At 39.8% G+C, this 22750-nt stretch overlaps 1 protein-coding gene across 13 annotated transcripts in view; it reads right to left on the bottom strand.

Moving 5' to 3' along the window:
• The window catches only part of NRXN2 (neurexin 2), a 609925-nt gene that overhangs the window by 348502 nt on the left and 238673 nt on the right, over positions 1-22750 (bottom strand). For all 13 annotated transcript variants that reach the window (XM_069965315.1, XM_069965314.1, XM_069965322.1 and 10 more), the window contains one exon: positions 5654-5683. In XM_069965315.1, coding sequence (XP_069821416.1) covers positions 5654-5683 — 30 coding nt within the window. The remainder of the gene's footprint in view (positions 1-5653; positions 5684-22750) is intronic.

Genomic DNA, 22750 nt, shown 5'->3' with positions numbered 1-22750 from the left:
CTCCCCCTCCCCCCACCTTCCCTTTCTTGCTGCCTCTTCTTCCTCACACTCATCAGTCAGCCATTACACACCATTGATTATTGTAATGAATGAAAGGTCAGAGGTCAGGTCATTCCTATAAAAACCACTAGATGACTATAAAAGCCAGAAATAATTTCATTGCCGCTTTCATGGGCAGAAAGATTGGAATTAAGTCATAACATGTCAGCCTCTCAGCAATTTCTTAATAACCAGCGAGTACACACATTGACCGTCTTCAGTACAGAAAGTGCACAATACGGACATTTATCCTGCATATAGAACATATATGCGCTTCACACCATAGAAATCAATCAGACATTTGGTTTCATGGCTCTGGAGTGGGGACTCGGGGGCAGTGATACCGGTATGGAGTCCGGGACTTGATATCACTGAATGTGACCCCAAACCTGCTGACGCTGCTCAGTGCTATAAAACAAACCAAGCAGAACTCTTATGGAACCTCTAGGAAATCAAAGCCGAACATTTAAAGCCAGTTGTACGAATGCAGCAGCAGAGTAGGGTCACACCTGGTAGAAATGCTGGGGATCATCCACAATGAATTTCCGGACGAACTATCCGCAGGATTTACACTGGCAGTACAGTCAATTCAATTTTTTTTAACAAAATTGCTCAAAATCCATTTGAAAAAATTGAATTTTTTTGGTGTCGGAAACGCTGTCGATTTCTTGCAGATTTTTTCCCCATTTCCTCCCAACAAAACATTTTTTTAAAGGGTCGATTCATACACGGCAGATTTGTTGCAAAAATCCTTTTCACTTAAAGGGGTAATCCAGCGAAACATTTTTTTTTGTCAAAGTGATACAGATTTGTAAATATCTGAAGTCTTCCAGTACATATCAGCTGCTGTATGTCCTGCAGGAAGTGGTGTATTCTTTCCAATCTGACACAGTGCTCTCTGCTGCCACCTCTGTCAAGAGCAGGAGAGGTTAAAGCGGCAGCAGAGAGCAGTGTGTCAGACTGGAAAGAATACATTACGTCATGCAGGACATACTGCAGCTGATAAGTACTGAAAAAATTATTAGAAATAAATAAAAATCCTGTATTATTTTCTTGTACCAGTTGAAAAAGTGAATAAAAATCACCGTAATATCCTTTTAAATGGGGCTTGATGTAATCCAATTGCTTGCCACCAAAATAAGCCTATTCAGATGAAAAGAACTGATCAGTTACAGAAATTTTTGCAAAAAAAAATCTGCTGTGTGTGAATCCACTCTAAGCAGCATAATCCACCAGTGGAGAATCCGAATCAGGGGAGTAGCTTCCATCTAAATCCCAATAATATGGTGCAGATTTTCTGCCATGTTAAACCCATAGCATTTGGCTCTGGAAAATCTTCAGCATTTCCGCTGCGTGTGGCCTTACCCTTTCATGACTGGTTAAGCTCTGCTACATCTCTAAACAGTACAACATGTTATAAGAAAGTAGCTTCAAACTTAAATGTCCCCATCGTGTATTCCGTGGTCTTCGGTTCATATCAGTGCCGGACTGGGGTATTTGGGGCCCACCAGAGGAAATGATCCTGGGGGCCCACCAATGAAGAACCAGTAAGGAACAACATGTCAGTTAGTGTTAGTGCAGGTTCTAAGATGGGGGCCCACCGGAGGATTCTCCGGTTCTCTGGTAGGCCAGTCCAGCACTAATTCATATAAACATATGGAGTCAACAGTTCTAGAAGACAGTTGTTCTCTCTCTAGAGAGTTTACCAATATACTTGATTCATGACAAACATTAGTAGGAGTAAAGTATTGCGCTGTACTGGAGGCTATGAGTGCGGACACACATAAAGTACATGACAAAAAGCTAAACACTACTACAAACACTAACATGTAAAATAAAGACAGAGACAGCCCCCCTGTAAGGAGCCGGCTTAGCCTTCTGCAGACTCTGCCACGCTGACCATAGACAACCTCCAGCTACTACTATATGGGAGCCAGCTGCAGTACTTATGGCCCATATAGACGGTTGCCAGTGATCAGAGAAGCCTATACATCATGAAAAGTTATGAAACGGAGGACATGGACTCGATGGCGAGGAATATGCACATGCTCACATACACGGATACACGATATGCTCAGCTTGTACGTGTACATTATGTCCTAGAAGAAGAAGAAGAGCCAGCAGAACATGCAAGTAACAGCGCAGGGTGAAGAAACCAGTGACAGGTGAGAACATGAGAGCAAGGGGGTCACCCGTCCCTGGCCGCATGCAGAGCGGGAGATGAGGGATGACCGGAGAGACAGCGACCCAATGCTGGTAAGTGTCTTACATAGTCCGAACCCAAGAGAGAGAGAGGAGAGCAGGTGAAGGAAGAAAGTGAGCTGCTTTCTGCATCCTCTTCAAATGTTTGGGATTGTTTTGATAAGTGTTACATCTAGAGTTCATTTGAGCATATATATATATATATATATATATATATATATATCACATTTGGCTCTCTAGCTATTGCAAAACTACAATTCCCATCATGCCTGGACAGCAAAAGCGAAGCTTTCAGGTATAAAGGGAATTGTAGTTTTGTGACATCTGGGGGGCCAAAGGCAGTGTCAGACTGGGGTGTCTGGGGCCCACCAATGAAAAACCAGTGAAAAATTACATATCAGTCAGTGCAGGTTCTAATGCTGGGGGCCCACCGGAGGATACCCCGATCCTCTGGTGGGCCAGTCCGGCACTGGCCAAAGGATATATATATATATATAATGTATATAATAGGGAATAGGACAACAGCGCATTATATCCGCATGTCCATTTTAGAAATCTATATTAAGCATATGAAAGAGATGATACAGTCATATTCCTATTCCACTGTGAGACACGCTGTTTGGAGGGGGCACCACTGCTGGGAACATCTGCTATCTGCGGGGAGACCGCTGCTCTTGCATCCTTTTTCTCTGCAGATAAATGAAGTATGACAGGGCACCTATTGTTCACAAAAGACACATGGAATTAGAAAGCCACCGTGAGCAAAGGCTTCCGGTTTTAGCTAGAAGAGGGGGGCAATGAGTGGTAGACCACCTTTTTAGAATATGATAATAAGGTATAGAGGAAGAAATGTAAGGTTTCACAATGAAAACTGCAGGCATATGCCATCTGGTGTCATTTTCCACTGACTGTTATGGCCTCGAGGTTTTGCAAGCTGTTTTCCTGCGACCCTTATTGCAGCTAGATTACAAAACTACATGTCTATTAACAATGTGTGTGGCTATCTATATAACCGTATATATATATATATATATATATATATATATATATATATATATATATACACTGCATGTCAGCCGTGCAGACTCTACACCCTTAGGCTATGTACACACACTGTACAAACAACTTCCGGACCACCGTGAATGGGCGTTGTTTAACGCCACCTATGGCCGGAATGATCGCAATCATTAATTCTGGCCGTATTTAGCGTTAAACAATGGCCGTTCACGGCGGAACTGCTGTTGTTTGTACAGCACGTGAACATAGTCTAAGGCTATGCTCTGATAACATACTAAAGATTGCAAAGAACGGCCATTGTTGTTAAACAACGGCCAGAAATAATGGTCATGAACATTATTTCCGCCCATTGTTGAATAACCACGGCCTGAATGGTGATACTCCCTTTAAAGCACTACTATCTCTTAAACTGTTGACGTCACACAGACATCCCTTGTTTTGACTGGTAAGAGTCTCAACAATGACAGTTCGAGAAGAAACCTACCCCCGCGTGCTTCCCTCCCTAGTCTGTCGTTCCAGATCCAACTTGTTGCATTAGGATTTTATGGTAAGTCTATGGAGCAGTGAGCCTGGGAGTAAAGTGCACCACCACCTGCTTCTCCCCGCTCTGTCTAGTGATCAGTGGGGGTCTCTGTACTGAAACCACAGATGACTTCTAAGACCGTTTACTTTTAAGGTTCAAAGAGTTTATTTTATGGAAACCACCCCTGTACATATGTCTTTTTAGGTCTCTATGAGCCAGTCTGTAGAAGTAGCTCCCCTTCTGGAAGACTAGAACTAAGTTTGAAGGATGGCTATTGAATGGTTGCCCTGTAATACTACATTTGTCCTGAGGTGGCCGCTATAGGAAGAATGCATACCTAATAACATCCTCTAATTGCCCTAGGGGTCTCTTTCCTAACAGGGGATGATGGCCTCAGTAGTAACTATGCGGAGAAGGAGGAGACAGTGTAGTGACACCATTATGTTGTCTCCTCCCCTCACTGAATTATGGCCAAAATATTAGCCAAGGAACAGAGATGGGCGGTGAGGAAACACTGGAGTCTTCCTGCTTGTAACAATCACTGCATATCCCTGCAAATCCCCGCAAATAGACAATGGTTCAAGGGAATCGGGGAGAACCAGCTAAACCCCACCCCTGAGGAAGTCCTAGTTATGTGATGTATAAAACAGCTGGTTGGACAAGAGGGATCATGTGATCAAAACTGGGGGGTTATTTTAGGAAGTGTATTAATAAGGTTAATAGGAGTATCTGACTAATATCCTGACAGACTATTTGGAGCACATATATATATATATATATATATATATATATATATATATATATGAACAATATTTGTGTTAACTGCAGGATATCACATTCCATCTTTAAGAAACAATTTAGAATTTCCTTGAACTTATAAATAAAATTATCATGTAATTAATGCTTAGCGCTGGGAATGGGTTTTAAAATGAACTAGAAGGCGAAATATATTTGACTTGTATTTTTAGCATTTAAAATTTTATATTTTGACATTTTAAAACATTTTGTTTTCTGCTGCAAAACTGGAAATTGATTATTTTTTCTATGTAGATTTTATCTAAATCTTTAGTAGCCATTTGTAATTTCATAGGGTTTGAGCATATTTGGCAAAAAGAGCTAAGTGCACGCCCCTAAGGGACCTGCGCCTGTAGCCCCGAAGCAGGTATAGATGTCTGCCATGGTTACGTCTGATTTCTGCCATGGTTACGTCTGATTTCTGCCATGATAAATTAGGAACATGGCCTTGGCCTAATAGGGAAAGAAAGGTGTAAGATGCTGTCAGATGGCTCTGGTGGTGGCTTATATCCTGGTGAACAAAAAGAACAGGACAGTTGAAATCTGTTGGGGAAGAGTTTGGAGCCCCCCCATACACTTTACACCTTGCCAGGACTGGACAAATTATATAGGGATATAACATGTAGGGACCTTTAGTTTTTCACTGAGCAATTCATTGTTGTTCCTTCCATGGTGGTTACTTGTTCCTTTATAATCAGCTTCCTTTGCTTAGTTCACTTTCAATTCCTTCCTGCTCTCTTGGACGGAGTGAAAAGGATGGAAGTAAGAGAGAGAAGAATAAAGGTAGAAGGGAGGGAGGAGAGGAGGAAGATAAAGCAATACAAAGAATAGAGAAAAAAGGTAAAAAAAAATAAAAAAATCTAAAAGAATACACTCACAGCCTGTCTCTTTCCCCAATGATATACATGATAGTGGAATGCGATTGAAACCAATGATGCATGAGACACATAAGAAGGAAAGATAAAGGATGTGAAAGACAGAAGTGATGAGATATTGAAAGAAGAGAGAGACAGCATGAAGGGTTGAAAAATAAATCAAGGAAAAGGGAGAGAAAAAAAAAGAGGATTAAATCCGTACCTTGGTTGCTTAACGTCAGATGTGCTGGAACTTCGGATTTTGGGGATGGGTTAAAAATCAGAACAGAGTGGGAGTGGGGAGGGGGATAGAGGAAGAAAGAAAGAAAAAAAAACGAATAAACGACAAGTTTAGAGAAACGTCACAAAAAAATAAATTATAAAGAAGTTTTCTGAGGACTTAATTTTTTAAAATTTTTTTTTTTAAATGCCACAATTTAAAAGTTTGGGTTCAAAGGGGGATGAATTTTAAGTTTTATTTTTAATTTGTGACAGGCATCTCACCCCAGTTATGGGTAGGATGGGAAAATGGGTAAGGGTGAGGAGTGGATATAGATAGGGTTCAGCGAAAGGAGAGGGGGAGATGCCAAAAAAACAGAAACAAAAGAGAGAGATATGGATTTTTTGGCTTTGGTTTCATTGAAAAAAGAAAAAGCATTTGGAAGAAGGGGGGATTAGGGAAAAATAAAAAAATAATATAAAATATTGCAAAAAGAAAAAAAAAATTAAAATCTAAAAATCAAATCTAAAACCTTAAAACTGAACAAAAAAAGAGCCAAATGCTTTTTCTTTATATATATTTATATATATACAGTAGGATGGAAACACACATAGAAAATATACAACGTAAGGCAAAGAAAGCCGAGTGTTGTATGCAATAGTGTAACAGCTACTGTCAAAAGATACATTATGCGTTACTTTAACAATAAACAGGAATAAAGTCAGGAGGAAGAAGAGATCCTGAATGTTTGCTTCGTGTAAGTGCACACTTGACATAGTCACATCATAACACTGTGCAATACGCTGTCAATAAAAAACAGTCGTCAGTGACAGCTTTCTTATAAAACACTATCATTAGACATATTATAGCATACGGCAATAATCATGGGAAATGTATACCACTTAGGGGATAGGAAGAGAATATATAACCGTGTCATACAGTGTATACAGCGAGAAGCAGACATTTATTACCATTCATATCAACTGTGAAATAAAACCAAGTAATTAAATACATTCTTGGCATATACAATATGTATATATATATATATATATATATATATATATATATATATATATATATATCACATAAAATTGACATCTTACCCAATGAAAATTTTTGCTCCATTTACTTTTACTGTGATAAGCTGCAGTACCAGAAATGACCTGTAGGCAAGATTTTTTTTTGTTTTTGTTTAAATATAAGGCGACCCCTTAAAGAAGGGGTTAACCAGCCTTTCATCCGGACTGAACCACAAGTTATTGAGAAGGTCCCGGGGGCTTCTCCCCGCCCCATCAGCCTTGATGGATAGATTTTGGTATAGGATGATATCTATCCATCAAGGCTGGTGGGACATGGAGAAGTCACAGGGGACTGCTGTGAGAACTCCAACATGAAAACAAAAATTACAGGTTCCCTTTAAAAATAAATGGTCTGTTCTCTATCCTCATTATGAAATCACCAGCACCCTCCCAATCGGCTATTTAAAGGGGCTGCGGAGGACATGTGAGTGATGTAAGCCTCCTCAATGTTTATATCCACCTGTCCTATTCACTGGATGGTAAAGGGGTTATATAACAGTAGAAAAACATGGCTGCTTTCTTCAAAAAAAAAAAAAAAAACAGCTCCCCATCTGGTTGTGTGTGGTATTACATCTTGGCTCCATTCACTTTAATGGAATAGAGCTGCAATACCACACACCAACAACAGGAGAAGAGTAGTGCTGTTTATGGAAGAAAGCAGCCACATTTTTCTTACATTTTAGAGGTTCGATTTTAAAAAAAAATTTGTACAACAGTCATTTCCCCGATCAAATCTTTAACTAAAAGAGTGCAGCAATCCAGCCGTTCCCCGTAGAGTGTGCGCAACCTTGTTTTTGTTCTACCTTTCAAAGAAAACGTAAAAAAAAAAAAAAACACTTCCCTTTGTAGTCTTTCTTGTTTGTTAGAATTCCTAATGAGTAAATTCTGTAGCTATTAGGATGCGACGGAGGTGAAAGGGGATTTGTTATATGTCTACTCTCCTGTGAAGATTGACTGTTGTCACCAAAGGGCTGGTAGATATTGTATTACTATTAAGATACATTAATACATTAATATAATATTAATATATCCCTTATAGGGGAGATTTATCAAACATGGTGTAAAGTGAAACTGGCTCAGTTACCCCTAGCAACCAATCAGATTCCACCTTTCATTTTCCAAAGAGTCTGTGAGGAATGAAAGGTGGAATCTGATTGGTTGCTAGGGGCAACTGAGCCAGTTTCACTTTACACCATGTTTGATAAATCTCCCCCATAGTGCCTTAGGGTCCTATTAGACAAAGCGATTTTTAAAGATTAGTGATTCACGATAAACTATCGCAAATGAGATTGTTGAAATCGTTCACACAAATTGATGGTCGTTAGTTTCATTCGTTACTGTGATTGTTTGCTCCATATGATCCCAGCAAAAGAAGGAACGATGTGGAATTACCCTGAACGATTAGTGAACGAATGCGGAACTACAGCGAATGATTAACAATGATTTTAGGGTTAGATCTAAATTAACTATCATCGACACACGAACGGTTTTTCGATCTTTGCCTGCAATTACCCAAAACAATTTTCCCGCACGATAATCGTCCCGTGTAATAGGGCCCTTACTGACCATTGGGGAACGCTGGAGGCTAAGGCTGAGTTCACACTACGTTTTTTGCAATCTGATGCAAAATAACTGATGCATTTGTGTGAGTCAGTTTTTCCATTGACTTCCATTATAAAAGAAAAAGATCAAAACGGATCCGTTTTTTTTTTTAACGTACACAAAAACGTAGTCGACCTCATTTCTGTGTCCGTTAAAAAAACGGATCCAATTTGATCCGTTTTCTTTATAATGGAAGTCAATGGAAAACAGTTTTCAGTATGGTATGGTATATAATATTGCAGAGTACCCTATCTTGTATTAGCATGCCCTTTAGGCTTAGTCAGAAAGAAAGACTGGAGAGGCCCCATGAGTATGACCGTAGTCCTGTACCTTTATAAGGAGACCTATACCTGTAATATCCGGTGGTCTTGTTATAGACATGGCATTAGAGCCAGGGAACGTCAGGTTACACCTCGGTGATGGATCTTATCTTTATAGGAATTGGCAGGAACTTTTACATTTTACTGCATTGCAGGTACAGACATTGATTCAGTCAGATATGTCCCTGCTCGGTTAGAGGGCTGGAATGGGGAGGGTTACGTCACGCTGCTTAGTTTCCATAGAAGAGGAGCGAGAGCAGTCCCAGCCTATGCCACCTATGTTTAGAAGGAGACAGGTTCATGCAAAGTTTCAACATATATATTTGCCAACAGGCCCACAGGGAGGGTCTGGTGTGCGCAACAAGCAGGAGCAAAAGTCCGCCATTGTGCCATTAGTAGAGCTGAGGAAATTTCGATCAGCATATGGCTGTATCCATGTTTTCCTAGACTCCCTAGAGATACATCTAACTTCAGTAGCCGCCGCTAATCAAATACAGCAATTCTATGGTAAACATAGACTACACAGTCTAAAAACATACACTAGATAGACTAGACTAGACAGTCTAGATCTATGTTCACACAACGGCCATCAATTTGAGGCCAATAAACGATCGTTATCTTATAATGACGGCCAGGATTATATGAATAACGGCCGCTGTTTTGTCTCAAAATGATTTCCGTCAAACAGCCAAAAAAAAGACAGTGTGGGAACATAGCCTGAATGGGCCAAAATCTGGTACTTCTTTGGACTGTGTGGTCTAAATTTGCACCTTCTTTCATGCCAAAAATGTGTGCTGGAAAATGGTGCATTTTTTGTGTTTAAGCCACACCCCCTTCTTGTGAGGCCACACCCACCTTCTGTTAAACCACAACTATTGTCTAAGGTGGAAAAAATGTTGAATATGTTATGTTAGCTAGGCCATTGGGGAAGGTCGCTTTTGACCAGAAGACCAAGGTAAGGTAGCATAGCTAAAGGGAATCATCTCATTCTTAAACCAAAAATTAAAAACTAAAATCTAAAGCTCAAATGAACGAGGTTAGAAGAAAAAGTTTCCACATAGTAACTACACACTGAGGATTCAGAAGAGTCAAGTTGTTGCTGTTGCATGTTACAACATATCGGAGGAAGGAGGCCGTCTCAAAATATAGACGGCCACTAATAATGATCAAAATGATTACTAGTGGCCGTCTACATAACAAGATGGCCGCCTTCCCCCGATATGTTCCCAAAGTGGGAACATAGCTCCCGTCAGTCTCTTATCACTCTCTATCAATATAAATCTGTCTTTTATCACTCTCTATCAGTAAAAGGCTATGTTCCCACTCTGATCCCATCAAAGGTGGCTGCAAATAATGATCATCATGGATCAATAGTCATTATCAATAGACAGACACCTTTCGCAGATATTGGACGGTACATTCCTGTAGTGGAAACATAGCCTAAGTCTATCTCTTATTACGCGCTCTATCACTATGAGGTCTGTCTCTCATCACTCTCTCTATCATCCAGTGTATCTGGGGCCCACCAGAGGAGATGATCCTGGGGGACCACAAAGAGGAGATGATCCTGGGGGACCACCAGAGGAGATGATCCTGGGGGCCCACCAGAGGAGATGATCCTGGGGGACCACCAGAGGAAATTAACCTGGGGCCCCACCAATAAAGATCCAGTGAGAAACAACATGTCAGTCTGTGTTTGTGCAGGTTCTAAAGCTGAGGGCCCACCGGAGGATTCTCCAGTCCTCCAGTGGGCCAGTCCGGCACTGCTATCATAACTATAAAGTCTGTTTCTTATCACTCTAAAGTCTGTCTCTTATAACTCTCTCTATCACTATCAATTCCATCTCTTATCACTCTCTCTATCGCTATAAAGTCTGTCTCTTATCACTCTATCACTATAAAGTCTGTCTCTTATCACTCTCTCTATCCCTATAAATTCCGTCTCTTATCACTCTCTCTATCGCTATAAAGTCTGTCTCTTATCACTCTATCACTATAAAGTCTCTCTTATTACTCTATCACTATAAAGTCTGTCTCTCATCTCTCTCTCTATAACTATAAAGTCTGTCTCTTATCACTCTCTCTATCCCTATAAAGTCTGTCTCTTATCTTTCTCTCTATAACTATAAAGCCTGTCTCTTATCACTCTCTCTATCCCTATAAAATCTGTCTCTTATCACTCTATCACTATAAAGTCATTCTCTTGTCTCTCTCGCTATCACTATTAGTCTGCCTTTTATTTCTATCTCTATTATTACCGTCTTGCTCTGGGCCACCCCAGTGTCCACCATCAGGGGAGCGTAATAAACAGCTGTGGTGTGGGACATATTATAAGGCGATACCATGTATAATATAAATTATCTTTACATTACACTGAATGAACATCTACAATAAAACTTTTATAGGTTATTATACTGTGCTGGCACGCAATAAAGTTATAAAGCCTACAGCTGTGTGATTTAACAGGCAAATAAATGCTGAAGTGTATTATATACCATAACCATAGCAATGGGACCACAGTAAATTGGTTATCTTTACGTTTAGGACTTGTAATTAACAGGTACTTGGATTTATGTGATAAAGAGTAACTGTAACTATAAACTGGTGTATTAGAGAGCAGGGCAGATGGTTTCCTCGGTAAATCTTTATATCATTGTTTCATATAGGACATGCTCAAGTTCCTTTATTATGTCATACACATTTAACAACATTCTTCCAGCGGCAGACCTAACTTAGGCACAATGTCCATTACCAAAAAAAAAGAAAAAAAAAATATATATACACACACACATAAGGTGGTCCAAAAGTAGGTGGACAGTATGTGTAATTGGGTTATGTAGGGGGAGAATTATCAAACATGGTGTAAAGTGAAACTGGCTCAGTTGCCGCTAGCAACCAATCAGATTCCACCTTTCATTCCTCACAGACTCTTTGGAAAATGAAAGGTGGAATCTGATTGGTTGCTAGGGGCAACTGAGCCAGTTTCACTTTACACCATGATTGAAAAATTTCCTCCTTCATAATTCTATTACACATACTGTCCTCCTACTTTTGGACCACTATATATATATACATATATATATATATATATATATACATACAGTATATATATATATATATATATATATATATATATATATATATATACACAGGGTGGTCCGTAACTAGGTGGACAGAAAATAACAGATTTGGGGAGATCTGTGAAACTGGCTCTGTTGCCTCTAGCAACCAATCAGATTTCACCTTTCATTTTCCAAAGAGTCTGTGAGGAATGAAAGGTGGAATCTGATTGGTTGCTAGGGGCAACTGAGCCAGTTTCACGTTACACCATGTTTGATAAATCTACCCCCTTCATAACCCTATTACACATACTGTCCACCTACTTCTAGACCACCCTGTATATAGATCGAAATACAGTGGTACCATGGTTTAAGAGTAACTTGGTTTAGGAGCGTTTTGGTTTAAGAGCTCACAGTTTTTCAGAATTGTGACTTGGTTTAAGAGCATTGCTTTGGTTTAAGAGCTCCCTGTATTGTGTGGGAGGGGGAGTGGAGTAAGAGCATGGTCTGCATAGGGTGGTCTACACTGTACTCTGACCCAGGAAGTCTCCCTCACCTTCCAAATCATGGCAGATCCACTTCAGGTTGGGGCTTACATCAGCGGACAGGACTGTGGAGGTAATCTCTTCATAGCTGTAACCCCTCTCTCCCCAAAAAGAGAGCGCTGATATACTGTGCCCACATCTGTCCTGCTCATTCCTTCCTGCTCCCTGCAGTCTCTGTCCGCCATTGTGTTTCCCATCCTCTCCATTACTGTACAGTAACTTATAATATCACATATTCTGCTGTTTCTGAATGTTTGTTTTATTTGTTTTACATGTTATTTAGAATAATAAATCATTATTTTTGGGGTGTGGAACCAATTGTCTGCATTTCTATGATTTCTTATGGGAAAATTTGCTTTAGTGGATTTGGATTACAAGCACGGTCCCAGAACGAATTATGCTCGTAATCCAAGGCACCACTGTATATACATATATAGATATAGATAGATAGATAGATATTGTACTGACTTATTTAACATAAATTATAGAATATCATTTACATGTAATAGTGCCCATTATTATTATTCAACCCCCAAATCCTGATGTGCAAATCTGAAGATCATAAATATCCTAGTCATAAAGATATTATGCTGGTCACATCCACTAAAACACCTGATAAAACAAAGTTGTAGATGATTAAATTGCTTTGGTCAAATAAAAAAAAAAGATTTTTTTAGAATATCAGATTTATTTGTTCCCTACTCTGGTATACTCAGCAGCCCAGTATGCAGTAGAGAGCCCTGCTCGGTGTACTGTACAGGAATAAGGACACCTATCTTTGAAAGGAGTTCCTGATCTTTTACATAATTTGCATGGGCGATCACAATCAGAGCATTTTCCAATCTGGCAGGTTTTCTAAAAATAGATTTTTTTTCCAATCAGGTTAAGTTTGCTATTTGGTTTTATTTTTATTCTAAATCAATAGTTTTATATAGTGGAAAGATACTATACAAATGTTATAAACTCCCCAAAATCACAGGCAATCCGATGGAGCGCCCAACCACAGATTATGCCTGTCACCCTGGATATGTAAGGAATGACTCAGAAATCCTAAATTATTGCTCTTCTTTTAGTGATCTGCTTATATGATAACATTGTAGCCTTGGGCATAGCTTGGAGCACCAAGGTCCCTCTCCATCGCATTATTTATAGTTTGGATGTCCTCATATGGCAGAAGGCGCCAAGGCCCAGATTTCACTGTAACCTCTAAACCGGTTTGAGTAATGCATTGACGTTCCAGCTTCTCCAGAGAGGAAGATGCCCTTTATATCTGCTTTCCGCTTTGGCTCATTGATGGAGGTTCTGAATTAATCTCTATTAACTCAGAAAGCCCTAAGGGTGGATTCACACATGCAATTTTTTGATACAGTTTGGTTGCCAAACAGAGAGAAGTATAATTCTTTCATTTATACTTTCCTTACCTTTCGTATCCACTATTGTTATTGAAGTTAAAAAATTCTCTAAAACGGCATGTGTACTTCTTTTATATTCCTATTCATTTTGCATCTGTTCTTGGCTTTAGCTTAAAAGGCTGAATAAAAGGTCCACAAACACTGCCGAGTTTTTCCAAAACAAAGCTACCTTAAAGGGGTATAATGGTGTTCAAAAATATAAAATATATTGCTGGTGGGAAAAAATATATACTTACCTTTCCCTATCCACCACAGCTCCCTGCTTCCCAAACAAGAGGTTGGCGCAGGACCTATGTGCTCAGTTAATTGCTGGTTGAACTGGAGTGCTTTCCAGGCCAGACAGGTCCGTCTATAATCTGTCAGCTTTGAAGTGGGAGGAAGAAATGGGCATCAGAGGACCTAAAAGGCTGAACAGGATCTGCAGTTGGAAGGGAGCCTGGGGTAGGTAAGTGTAATTTTTTTTTCACCACATGCAGCAATATAATAATTTTTTTTGAACAGCAAACCACCCGTTTAAGCAGTGCTACTTTTTTATACAATGCTTCAGCTTTTATTTTATTTACATCTAATAACTGGGATCCCAACTTACTGTTCCCTATTTCTCAAATTTATAGAGGTAGGTATGTAAAAACCAGCAAACAATATGTACGGTTTCTAACAAGACTCCTGTTTTTTTGTATTTTTACCTCGCTCCTTACTAAGGATGCAAATATTGTGCCCTTATCTATATCTTAGGGCACCCCTTAATATTATTATTATTTTTTGTATCTTAGTTGTAATTGAGAATTTGTATTGACATGAGGAATAGTATAGTAGTCATTGTCATCGTGGTGATAATTTTTTAAAAGATCCTCCACGGCCTTTTAGAATTTATTTTTCTAATGCTCGGATCTCTGTATAGCAAATGTTGGATCAATTCACAGGTTTTTTTTTTACCATGATTTACCAAAGGCTGGGTCACAAATGATCAATAGGAAGAACTTTAGTTGAGGGTTTATGTTTTTGTGAGTTGAAATTACTGAAGATATGAGGGTAGAAGAAATATGTTTTCTAAATGCCGACATACCGTGACATGGCTGCACCTAAGAAAGTGATAATCCAGTAACGCCATAGTTTATTACTATAGGAGGTACTGTAGGCGACTGAATGCGTAAACTCTCTCTCTTAATGTGAGATTAAGAAAATTATAAGGGTATATTCTGGATTCTGGCCACTTATTGTTATCTAAGTTCTGTGCTTGTTTGCGATCCTGCCAGAGTTGTTTATTCCCCCCCCCCCCCCCCCCCCCAGAAATCAATGGTACAAGCATTGATAAGAGTCTTTCTAATAGATCTCCATTACGGAAAAGCGCCTCTAACTTTATTACTCTGAGGGTCCTTTTAGATAGGATCAAGCCGGCCCCCATAGTGAGTGCCGATCCCCAAGCCGTAACTAAACTTTCATATACAGTAGCTCAGTTAATTGTGCTGCTCTTTATTTCATGATTTTTGAATGACTGCACAGGAACTCCATGGCTAAGCTAGAATCTTCAAGGCTAGGCCTAGAGATTTTGTGTCTAGCTACAGATTAAGCACGGACCTGAACTCCGCAACGGATATTGCAGGCCCAATCAGTGAGTACTATTATTTCTAGATATTTGCTGGAAGCCAAGCAGTGTCCACCTCTCATAGGATCAGTGGACTTTTATCTAAATTTTACCAGAATTTTATCAAAAGGATCAAAGCAGAGCACAGGCTATATTTGGGACCACCACATATTACCTTGCTTTCCTTAAAGGGGTTATCCAGCGCTACAAACACATGGCCACCTTCTTCCAGAGACAGCCCCACTGACAGTTTGGGTGGAGTTTTCTGCTCAGTTCCATTGAAGTGAATGGAGCTTAATTGCAAACCGCACCTGAACTGGAGACAAGAGTCATATTGTCTCTGAAAGAAAGTGGGCAAGTTTTTTGGTAGCACTGGATAACCCCTTTAAGAGCAATCTCTTACTCCTGCCATTGTTCCATCTGATGTACTAAAAGTGATTGTGACTTCATTTGACTGGAAGATTTGTTTGCTAAGATGTTCAGTATAAATAAGTGCTTTATTTCACCAATTTATGTAGCTGAATCTTTGCATACATAAGTGGAACTCCAGCAATTTTTTTCCCTTTTAAATCAACTGTTGTCAGAAAGTTAAGTAGACTTTTAATTTACTTCTATTTAAAAATCTCACATTTTCCAGTACTGGAACAGCTGCTGTATGTCCTGCAGGAAGTGGTGTCTTTTTTCCAGTCTGGAGAGCAGGAGAGGTATTCTATGGGGATTTGCTACTGCTCTGGACAGTTCCTGTCACAGACAGAGGTGGCAGCAGAGAGCACTGTGTCAGACTGGAAAGATTACACAACTTCCTGTAGGAAATACAGCAGCTGATGAGTACTGGAAGACTTGAGATTTGTAAATAGAAGTAATTTACAAATCTATATAACTTTCTGACACCAATTTTTTTAAAACTCTTTAACATCAGAGACACACAATTCTTGTAAACAGACACTTCATAGGGTGTTCCTAGGGGAATATAGTACCATTACCAGCAATTGTGAAGCCTCCTTTCACTGTGCCAGCTCACAGTACACAAAAAACCTTGTGGAAGCGCTAGTGCTAACCTGACTGCAACTATTTCTGGTGATGCAGCTGCTTAGAGGCTACTAGGTTGCATCAGTCTCAATATGCAAGTACAGGTTCTCAGACTATTACACTCTCTATGGCTGACACTCTCAGTTCAGTGACATCACTCTATTGTTGTCTTTGTCTGCAAGGCTTGTATAAAGCATATCACCGAATCCTGTTAGAAACAGCTCAGACAAGATGGCCGCCCCTATAACAATATGCAAAAATGTAAATAAAAAATCTTAATCACCAGTCACCAAAATCTTCATTCAGAACAAAGAAAATATAGGACATACATTCCCTTTAAGCCTGGCATTAAAACTATGTGGGAGATTTATCAAACATGGAATAATGTGAAACTGGCTCAGTTGCCCCTAGCAACCAATCAGATTCCACCTTTCATTTTCCAAAGAGTCTGTGAGGAATGAAAAGTGAATTCTGATTGGTTGCTAGGGGCAACTGAGCCAGTTTCACTTTACACCATGTTTGATAAATCTCCCCCTATGTCTCTAGACATTTAAACCCCAAGTCCTAGGACATTTTAGGCCTCACCTCCACATTATCCAGGAACCTCCCTAACATATTTTGGATGTTAGTTCTCTATAAAATGGCATAATGACTAGGACAGTCTATTTGTATTATTCAGGTTCTCTTCATATACCACATGTAATCAAGCAAAAGGGCACTTTGATAAATATAAGAATTTGGAAATCAGTCTCATAGGGAGATCCTATTCTCTTTGGACTGAGACACCTTAATCATAGCTGTCAATCAGACTAGTGGTGTTGTATCATAAGCAGATTAATTTATAGGTGTCATCCTAGCAGGTGATCCGATTTGTGGATTCATGTTCTATTTTAAAGATTCCTTTCCGCCCAGCAATCTAGTGTTATATAAGGAAATTTTTTAATAGGCAAAGATAACATAAATGATAACTAAGAGGGAGCAGAAGGCACTAGAGATGGTGCTACACAATAACAATAAGACAACCTGAGACGCTAATTACTATTCTTAGCGCCTTTTGCATCTGTGTTCCTCTACAACCTAAAGGAGGAGTAGTAGAGGGAAAAAACGGATTGGCTGAGCAACCTGGCAAAAGAAGTACATGCCTCCTATAGGGAAGGTAACATGGAGGAATCAGAGAGGAAGCCAATGTTTGTCTATTGAAAAGTACAGAAAATCCTACACTTGGGCATGCAGAATGATAGAAGTCTACCAGCTCCAGTCTACCAGAAAATAATCTTGTAGTAATTCTGTAGATCATTCAGAGACCTACAGAACCCATGGCTATCCCAGAGTAGGGTCTTGCCTCCTATTCAAATTGCTTACATAGACCTGATTGCTGAAGCCTTGTGTAACACCATATGTGCTTCAAATAGTAGTGAGTAAAATTTTCAGGACTTATTGTTCAACCACTGAGAAATATCCAGTTACTCCATGCAGGTCTAGCATGTAGCCCCATTTTTAAGGCCAGGACCATAATGAGTATACAAGATTATAACTGTGTCGTGCTAGGTGATTTGTAGCAATTTTTACATAAACCATTTATTCTACTTGGCTTCTTCCTTAAATTTAATCTACCAAGTGGGTTTTATTCTAAGTTTTTATAAGTGTGTACTAAGTCTAGTTTGGGGGTTCCCGAGTTGACCCCTGGCAGAAGAGGAAAACAATCCCTCATTTTAAATGAGCAAGTTATTATTATTATATTATAATTATATTATTATTAAGAGGCCCTACAAATTGACTTTGCAAAGGGGGAATTTGTAAAGCATCTGTGCAAGCACTAAATCCCTCATAACATTTTTGTAAGTACATGTATACTTTATAATATTATAATAGACCTGAAGTAAGCTGTCACCAATGTAAGGCTGAAGAATAGATACATTTCTTGGATATTCCATTCAATAAATAAGACTTTCTCCATGTTATAGCAGAGAATTCCCTTACAGTATTGTCAATTACAGGTTAGTGAGAGCACTAGCCTCCCCTTAGCAGTATCGCCTATGGAATCTTCCTCTGTATGTTAGAGGTCCTACAGTACATCGCTGTGACGTGGAGAGAACCGTTAGATCTCTGTAGCCGAGCTGACTTCAGATACAGTGCCATCCTAATAGTATGTTCCATATCCTTAAGAATTTGCTCCTTCCTCTGCAATCATACAATGCTCACCCCCGAAACAGTAAAGAGATAGGCTCCTTTGTAGATTTAATGCATAGCCTTTGGTAGCTATAAAGCATAGCACAAAGCTGCCACATACGGTACTCATGTATCTCTTGTGGGATGAAAGTCACAATGTAACCATCAGGAAGCCGTTCAGTATTGATCTCTACAGAATTCACGTCCTAATACTTTGGGTGTTATCTAATAAAAACAGATTTAAGCTCGCAGGTTCCTATAACATATCAAGTCATCAGCAATTATGGCTGAAGTGAGAAAAGGACTTAATCATCTGACGGAAATGCATCACCTTCTGTGAAATTTACAGATAATAAAACTTTGCATTTCTCTCTCTGTGTCAATGTAGGATGCGGGGGCTTTGTACATAGACCTTACTACCCGCAGTTCATTCATAGACCTACATGCGTAAACAAAATACAATGCTCTACATGGAAACTGCTTTGCATTATAATGCTCCCGATATGTACTAAAGCCAGAAAGTAATAGTCTAAAACCCCAGCAAAGGATATCTTATAATAGAATACATCTATATACAGTATAAAGAGAAGAAGTATGTGTATTTGAGCTCCCCTTGAAACCAGTTAAAGGTTGTTTTTTTATGGGCATGTGTGGTGACAACCACCAGTGTCAAAGGGATTTTCTCCGGGTCAGTCAACTAAATTATTGGGGTGCACCATGCGTGTGCAGCCAGCAATCCATTCATTCTCTTCCAAACATTGCCGAAACCAACTGACCACTTTGTTATCACCTAGAATGGATAAGAGATGGGAATATCCCTTTGCGTAAAGCATAGGCCCTGGGCTGTAACCAAAACTTGACCCCCTCACACACTGTATAATCACTGTCAAGGATGTTTTAGATCTCTTAAATATGTTGGTATAGTTATGTTTTTTTGCATTTTTGCTGCTATTTGCTACTATTGGTGTCTTTATATTCCCTTGTCTATTCTTCTCTGCACATTGGATACCTTAGTCCTAATCTGCTTTGCCACTTACTAAAATAATAATAATAATAATAATGATGATAACAAAACACCAATATTATATAGTTTAGTATGCATTGCATCTTCCTTAACCCCCTCCCGCTGCTGCACTGTAAATAACGTCGCTGCAGACTATGCCTGATGCTGCAGGAACATTAATTTACGCTGCAGGATGACACAGGCGCAGGAGCTGCGCCTGTGTCATCCGCGGCAGGTCCCTGCTATCAGTGATAGCCGGGGACCCACCGCAACTCTCAGCACCGGAGCCAAGAATTAACCCTATAGATACTGCAGTCAGCACGACCGCAGCATCTATAGGGCTCCTGGCAGAGTGGGAGAATTCTCTGTCCGATGTCCATCAGGGCTCTGCGAAGTAATCGCAGAGCCCCGATGGTAGCCATGGAAAACGAAAGCCTCAGGCTTCTGGTTTCCTATTTACGGTGGCCAGCGGGGGGGAGGGAGGCAGGGAGGGAAGGCAGGGCACGTGCCGGGCATGCGGCCGTGAGCTCTGCCCCCTCCCCTCTCTCCCCTGACGCTGTCACAAGATTGTAACAGCGGAAGGGGGCAGACATAGGGACATCAGCTTATTGGATCATTATGATCCCATAAGCTGATGTCCAAAAATGACCTGGGCATTAAAGCATCAATGACCCCAGGTCGTGAAAGGGTTAAAGGGAATTCCTCTCTAGAATAGTGATAAAGTTGATAAAATGTGAACCACCTTACTTGTCGTGCAAAGTGTTATGATCAGAAGCAGTTTTTCAATAGATTCACTTTATTTATGTTCTTTTTTTTTTTCCTTTTACGTTTTCTATGTTTATCCCCTTAGCGACCCATGACGTATCTGATACTTCATGGTGCCACTGGGGGTGTTCAGAGAGGGGTCCCGGCGGCTCTGAACGGCGCTGATCCCGGCATCTATTAGCTGGCGCGGGACCCGCGCCGGCTAATTAAGCCTCTAAACGCAGCTGTCAAACCTGACAGCTGCATTTAGAGGCTTTACGACGCAAGTCCCTGGTGTCTAGTGGGACGGATCTCCCCCCCACGATGCGATCGCGGGGGAGAGATCCGTTCTTCTGCCCGTGCCGGGCCTCAGCGTTGCAATGACGCTGATCCCGGGTCAGCAATCTATGACTGATGTAATCGATCTTTGCTGTCTATATACACAGCATTGATCTCTATGAGAGATCAGTGCTGTGTATATACAAGCCCCCAAGGGGGACTTCTAGTTACAGTAAAAAAAAATTAAAAAAAAGTAAAAATGTTTTTTTATTAATAAAAAAATCCCCTCCCCTAATAAAATCACCCCCTAATAAAAGTCCAAATCACCCCCCTTTTCCCATTTTACAAATATAAATAAATAAACAAATAAACAAACATATTTGGTATCGCCGTGCGCGTAATCGCCCGAACTATTAATTAATCCCATTCCTGATCTCGCACGGTAAACAGCGTCAGCGCCAAAAAATTACAAAGTGCAAAATTGCGCATTTTTGGTCGCATCAAATCCAAAAAAAATTTAATAAAAAGCGATCAAAAAGTCACATATGCGCAATCAAGGTACCGATAGAAAGTACATGTCATGGCGCAAAAAATGACACCTGACACAGCCCCATAGACCAAAGGATAAAAGCGCTATAAGCCTGGGAATGGAGCGATTTTAAGGAACATATACTGTATTTGTTAACAATGGTTTGAATTTTTTACAGGCCATCAGATAATATAAAAGTTATACATGTTACATATCGTTGTAATCGTAACGACTTGAGGAACATATATAACAAGTCAGTTTTAATAATGCCTGTCATTGCAAAGTACATTTGGTTTTGCAAAAAATAAGGGCTCATATAAGTCTCTAGGTAAAAAAAATGCAAGCGCTATGGACTTTTAAACATAAAGTGAAAAAAGCAAAAGTGCAAAAACGAAAATTGGCTTTGACCTTAAGGGGTTAAATCAACGTTATACATACGGCCAAACTGTGCTCCATGCTCCCTCTGTGCGGATATTTGGTCTTTTCTCTGCTACAAAAAAGAAACCAAACACAGGAAGTCCCCGTCCTTTGTGCGCTTACATAAGGAAAGACACCTGTTCATCATACAGGTTGTATATCAACTGAGGGCAATTAATTTATAATTAATGTTTGCTAATTATTATTATCAACTATATTATATTATCAACTATATTATCAACTATGCAGCTTACCAGGAGACAATGCTCTTTGTTATTCAACAATTCAGTCAGTATAATATCACAGACGTTTTCATGCTGTGTGACAGGAGAGCTGACCATACAATGCGAGCACCTCCAGGATTCTCTGCTACTGAAAGTTGTTTACATGTGCAGTGAAGTGGCCATATGTACAACACTGATTTAAACAAACAAAACTTAAAAAAAGAGAGAGTATATTGCACAACTGCTTGTGATCACAACCCCTGTTGATTTCTTAAAAAATAAATAAACAGCGGCAGTGTCTCTTTAATGTACTGGGATACAAATGTGCCTTTGTTGCTGAAAATAACATATCACTATATTCTTCTTCTTCCCATCGATCTGATAATTTTCTGATTTCCCCTATAAATTGTAGATGTACGTCATTGCTCATGTTCCCACAATCCCCCTTGCTTGCGAGAACAGTGGAGACTAATTGTAACTGCCACAATACTTCCAGGAGACCAGGAGATTACAAATGAACTGAGCATGTGTGACCACCTTAGTGGACGCCATGAGGTGGACACAGCCAAGACCACTAGGTTATCAAAAGATAGTAGACACACACATAGGAGTAGTAAGTACTGTAGCTATATATCTTAAATGTAAGATTTTTGGAAAAGCTTGTGTTCACTTTTGCATTATGCATTAGTATAGCGCTATTTATCTTAATGGGAAAACTCCTTTAAGGCACCCTTATGATGTGCTTACATCTAGGCTACAGCTATCTTACGGTGTCAGACTATCAGTGGCCATACATTCAGTAAGGAAAGATAAGAGCAGCCACTTGGTAATTACCTTTGGATCGATGCGTTGCGATGCTTTGATTCACAGCAAGGGTTGGCACAGCGACACCACCTAGATCTGCCTGCGTTCCATAAATACTTTACATTAAATATGTATGTAGTGTTTGATGGATTAAGTAGAATAGTGAAGCAGCACCTGTAACTTACTATTGAATACAAAATAAAAACAGCATACTAGATTTCGATTTCGATAGGCCAGATCACACATTAGGCTGGTGTGAATGTAGCTAACCTACAATGTAGGTTATATAGATTTGTAATT

The sequence above is a fragment of the Dendropsophus ebraccatus genome, chromosome 4 (genome assembly GCF_027789765.1).
Source record: "Dendropsophus ebraccatus isolate aDenEbr1 chromosome 4, aDenEbr1.pat, whole genome shotgun sequence".
NCBI classification, from domain to species: Eukaryota; Metazoa; Chordata; class Amphibia; order Anura; family Hylidae; genus Dendropsophus; species Dendropsophus ebraccatus.
Note: the sequence above shows the minus strand (reverse complement) of the source record. Positions and strands in the feature narration are given on the sequence as shown.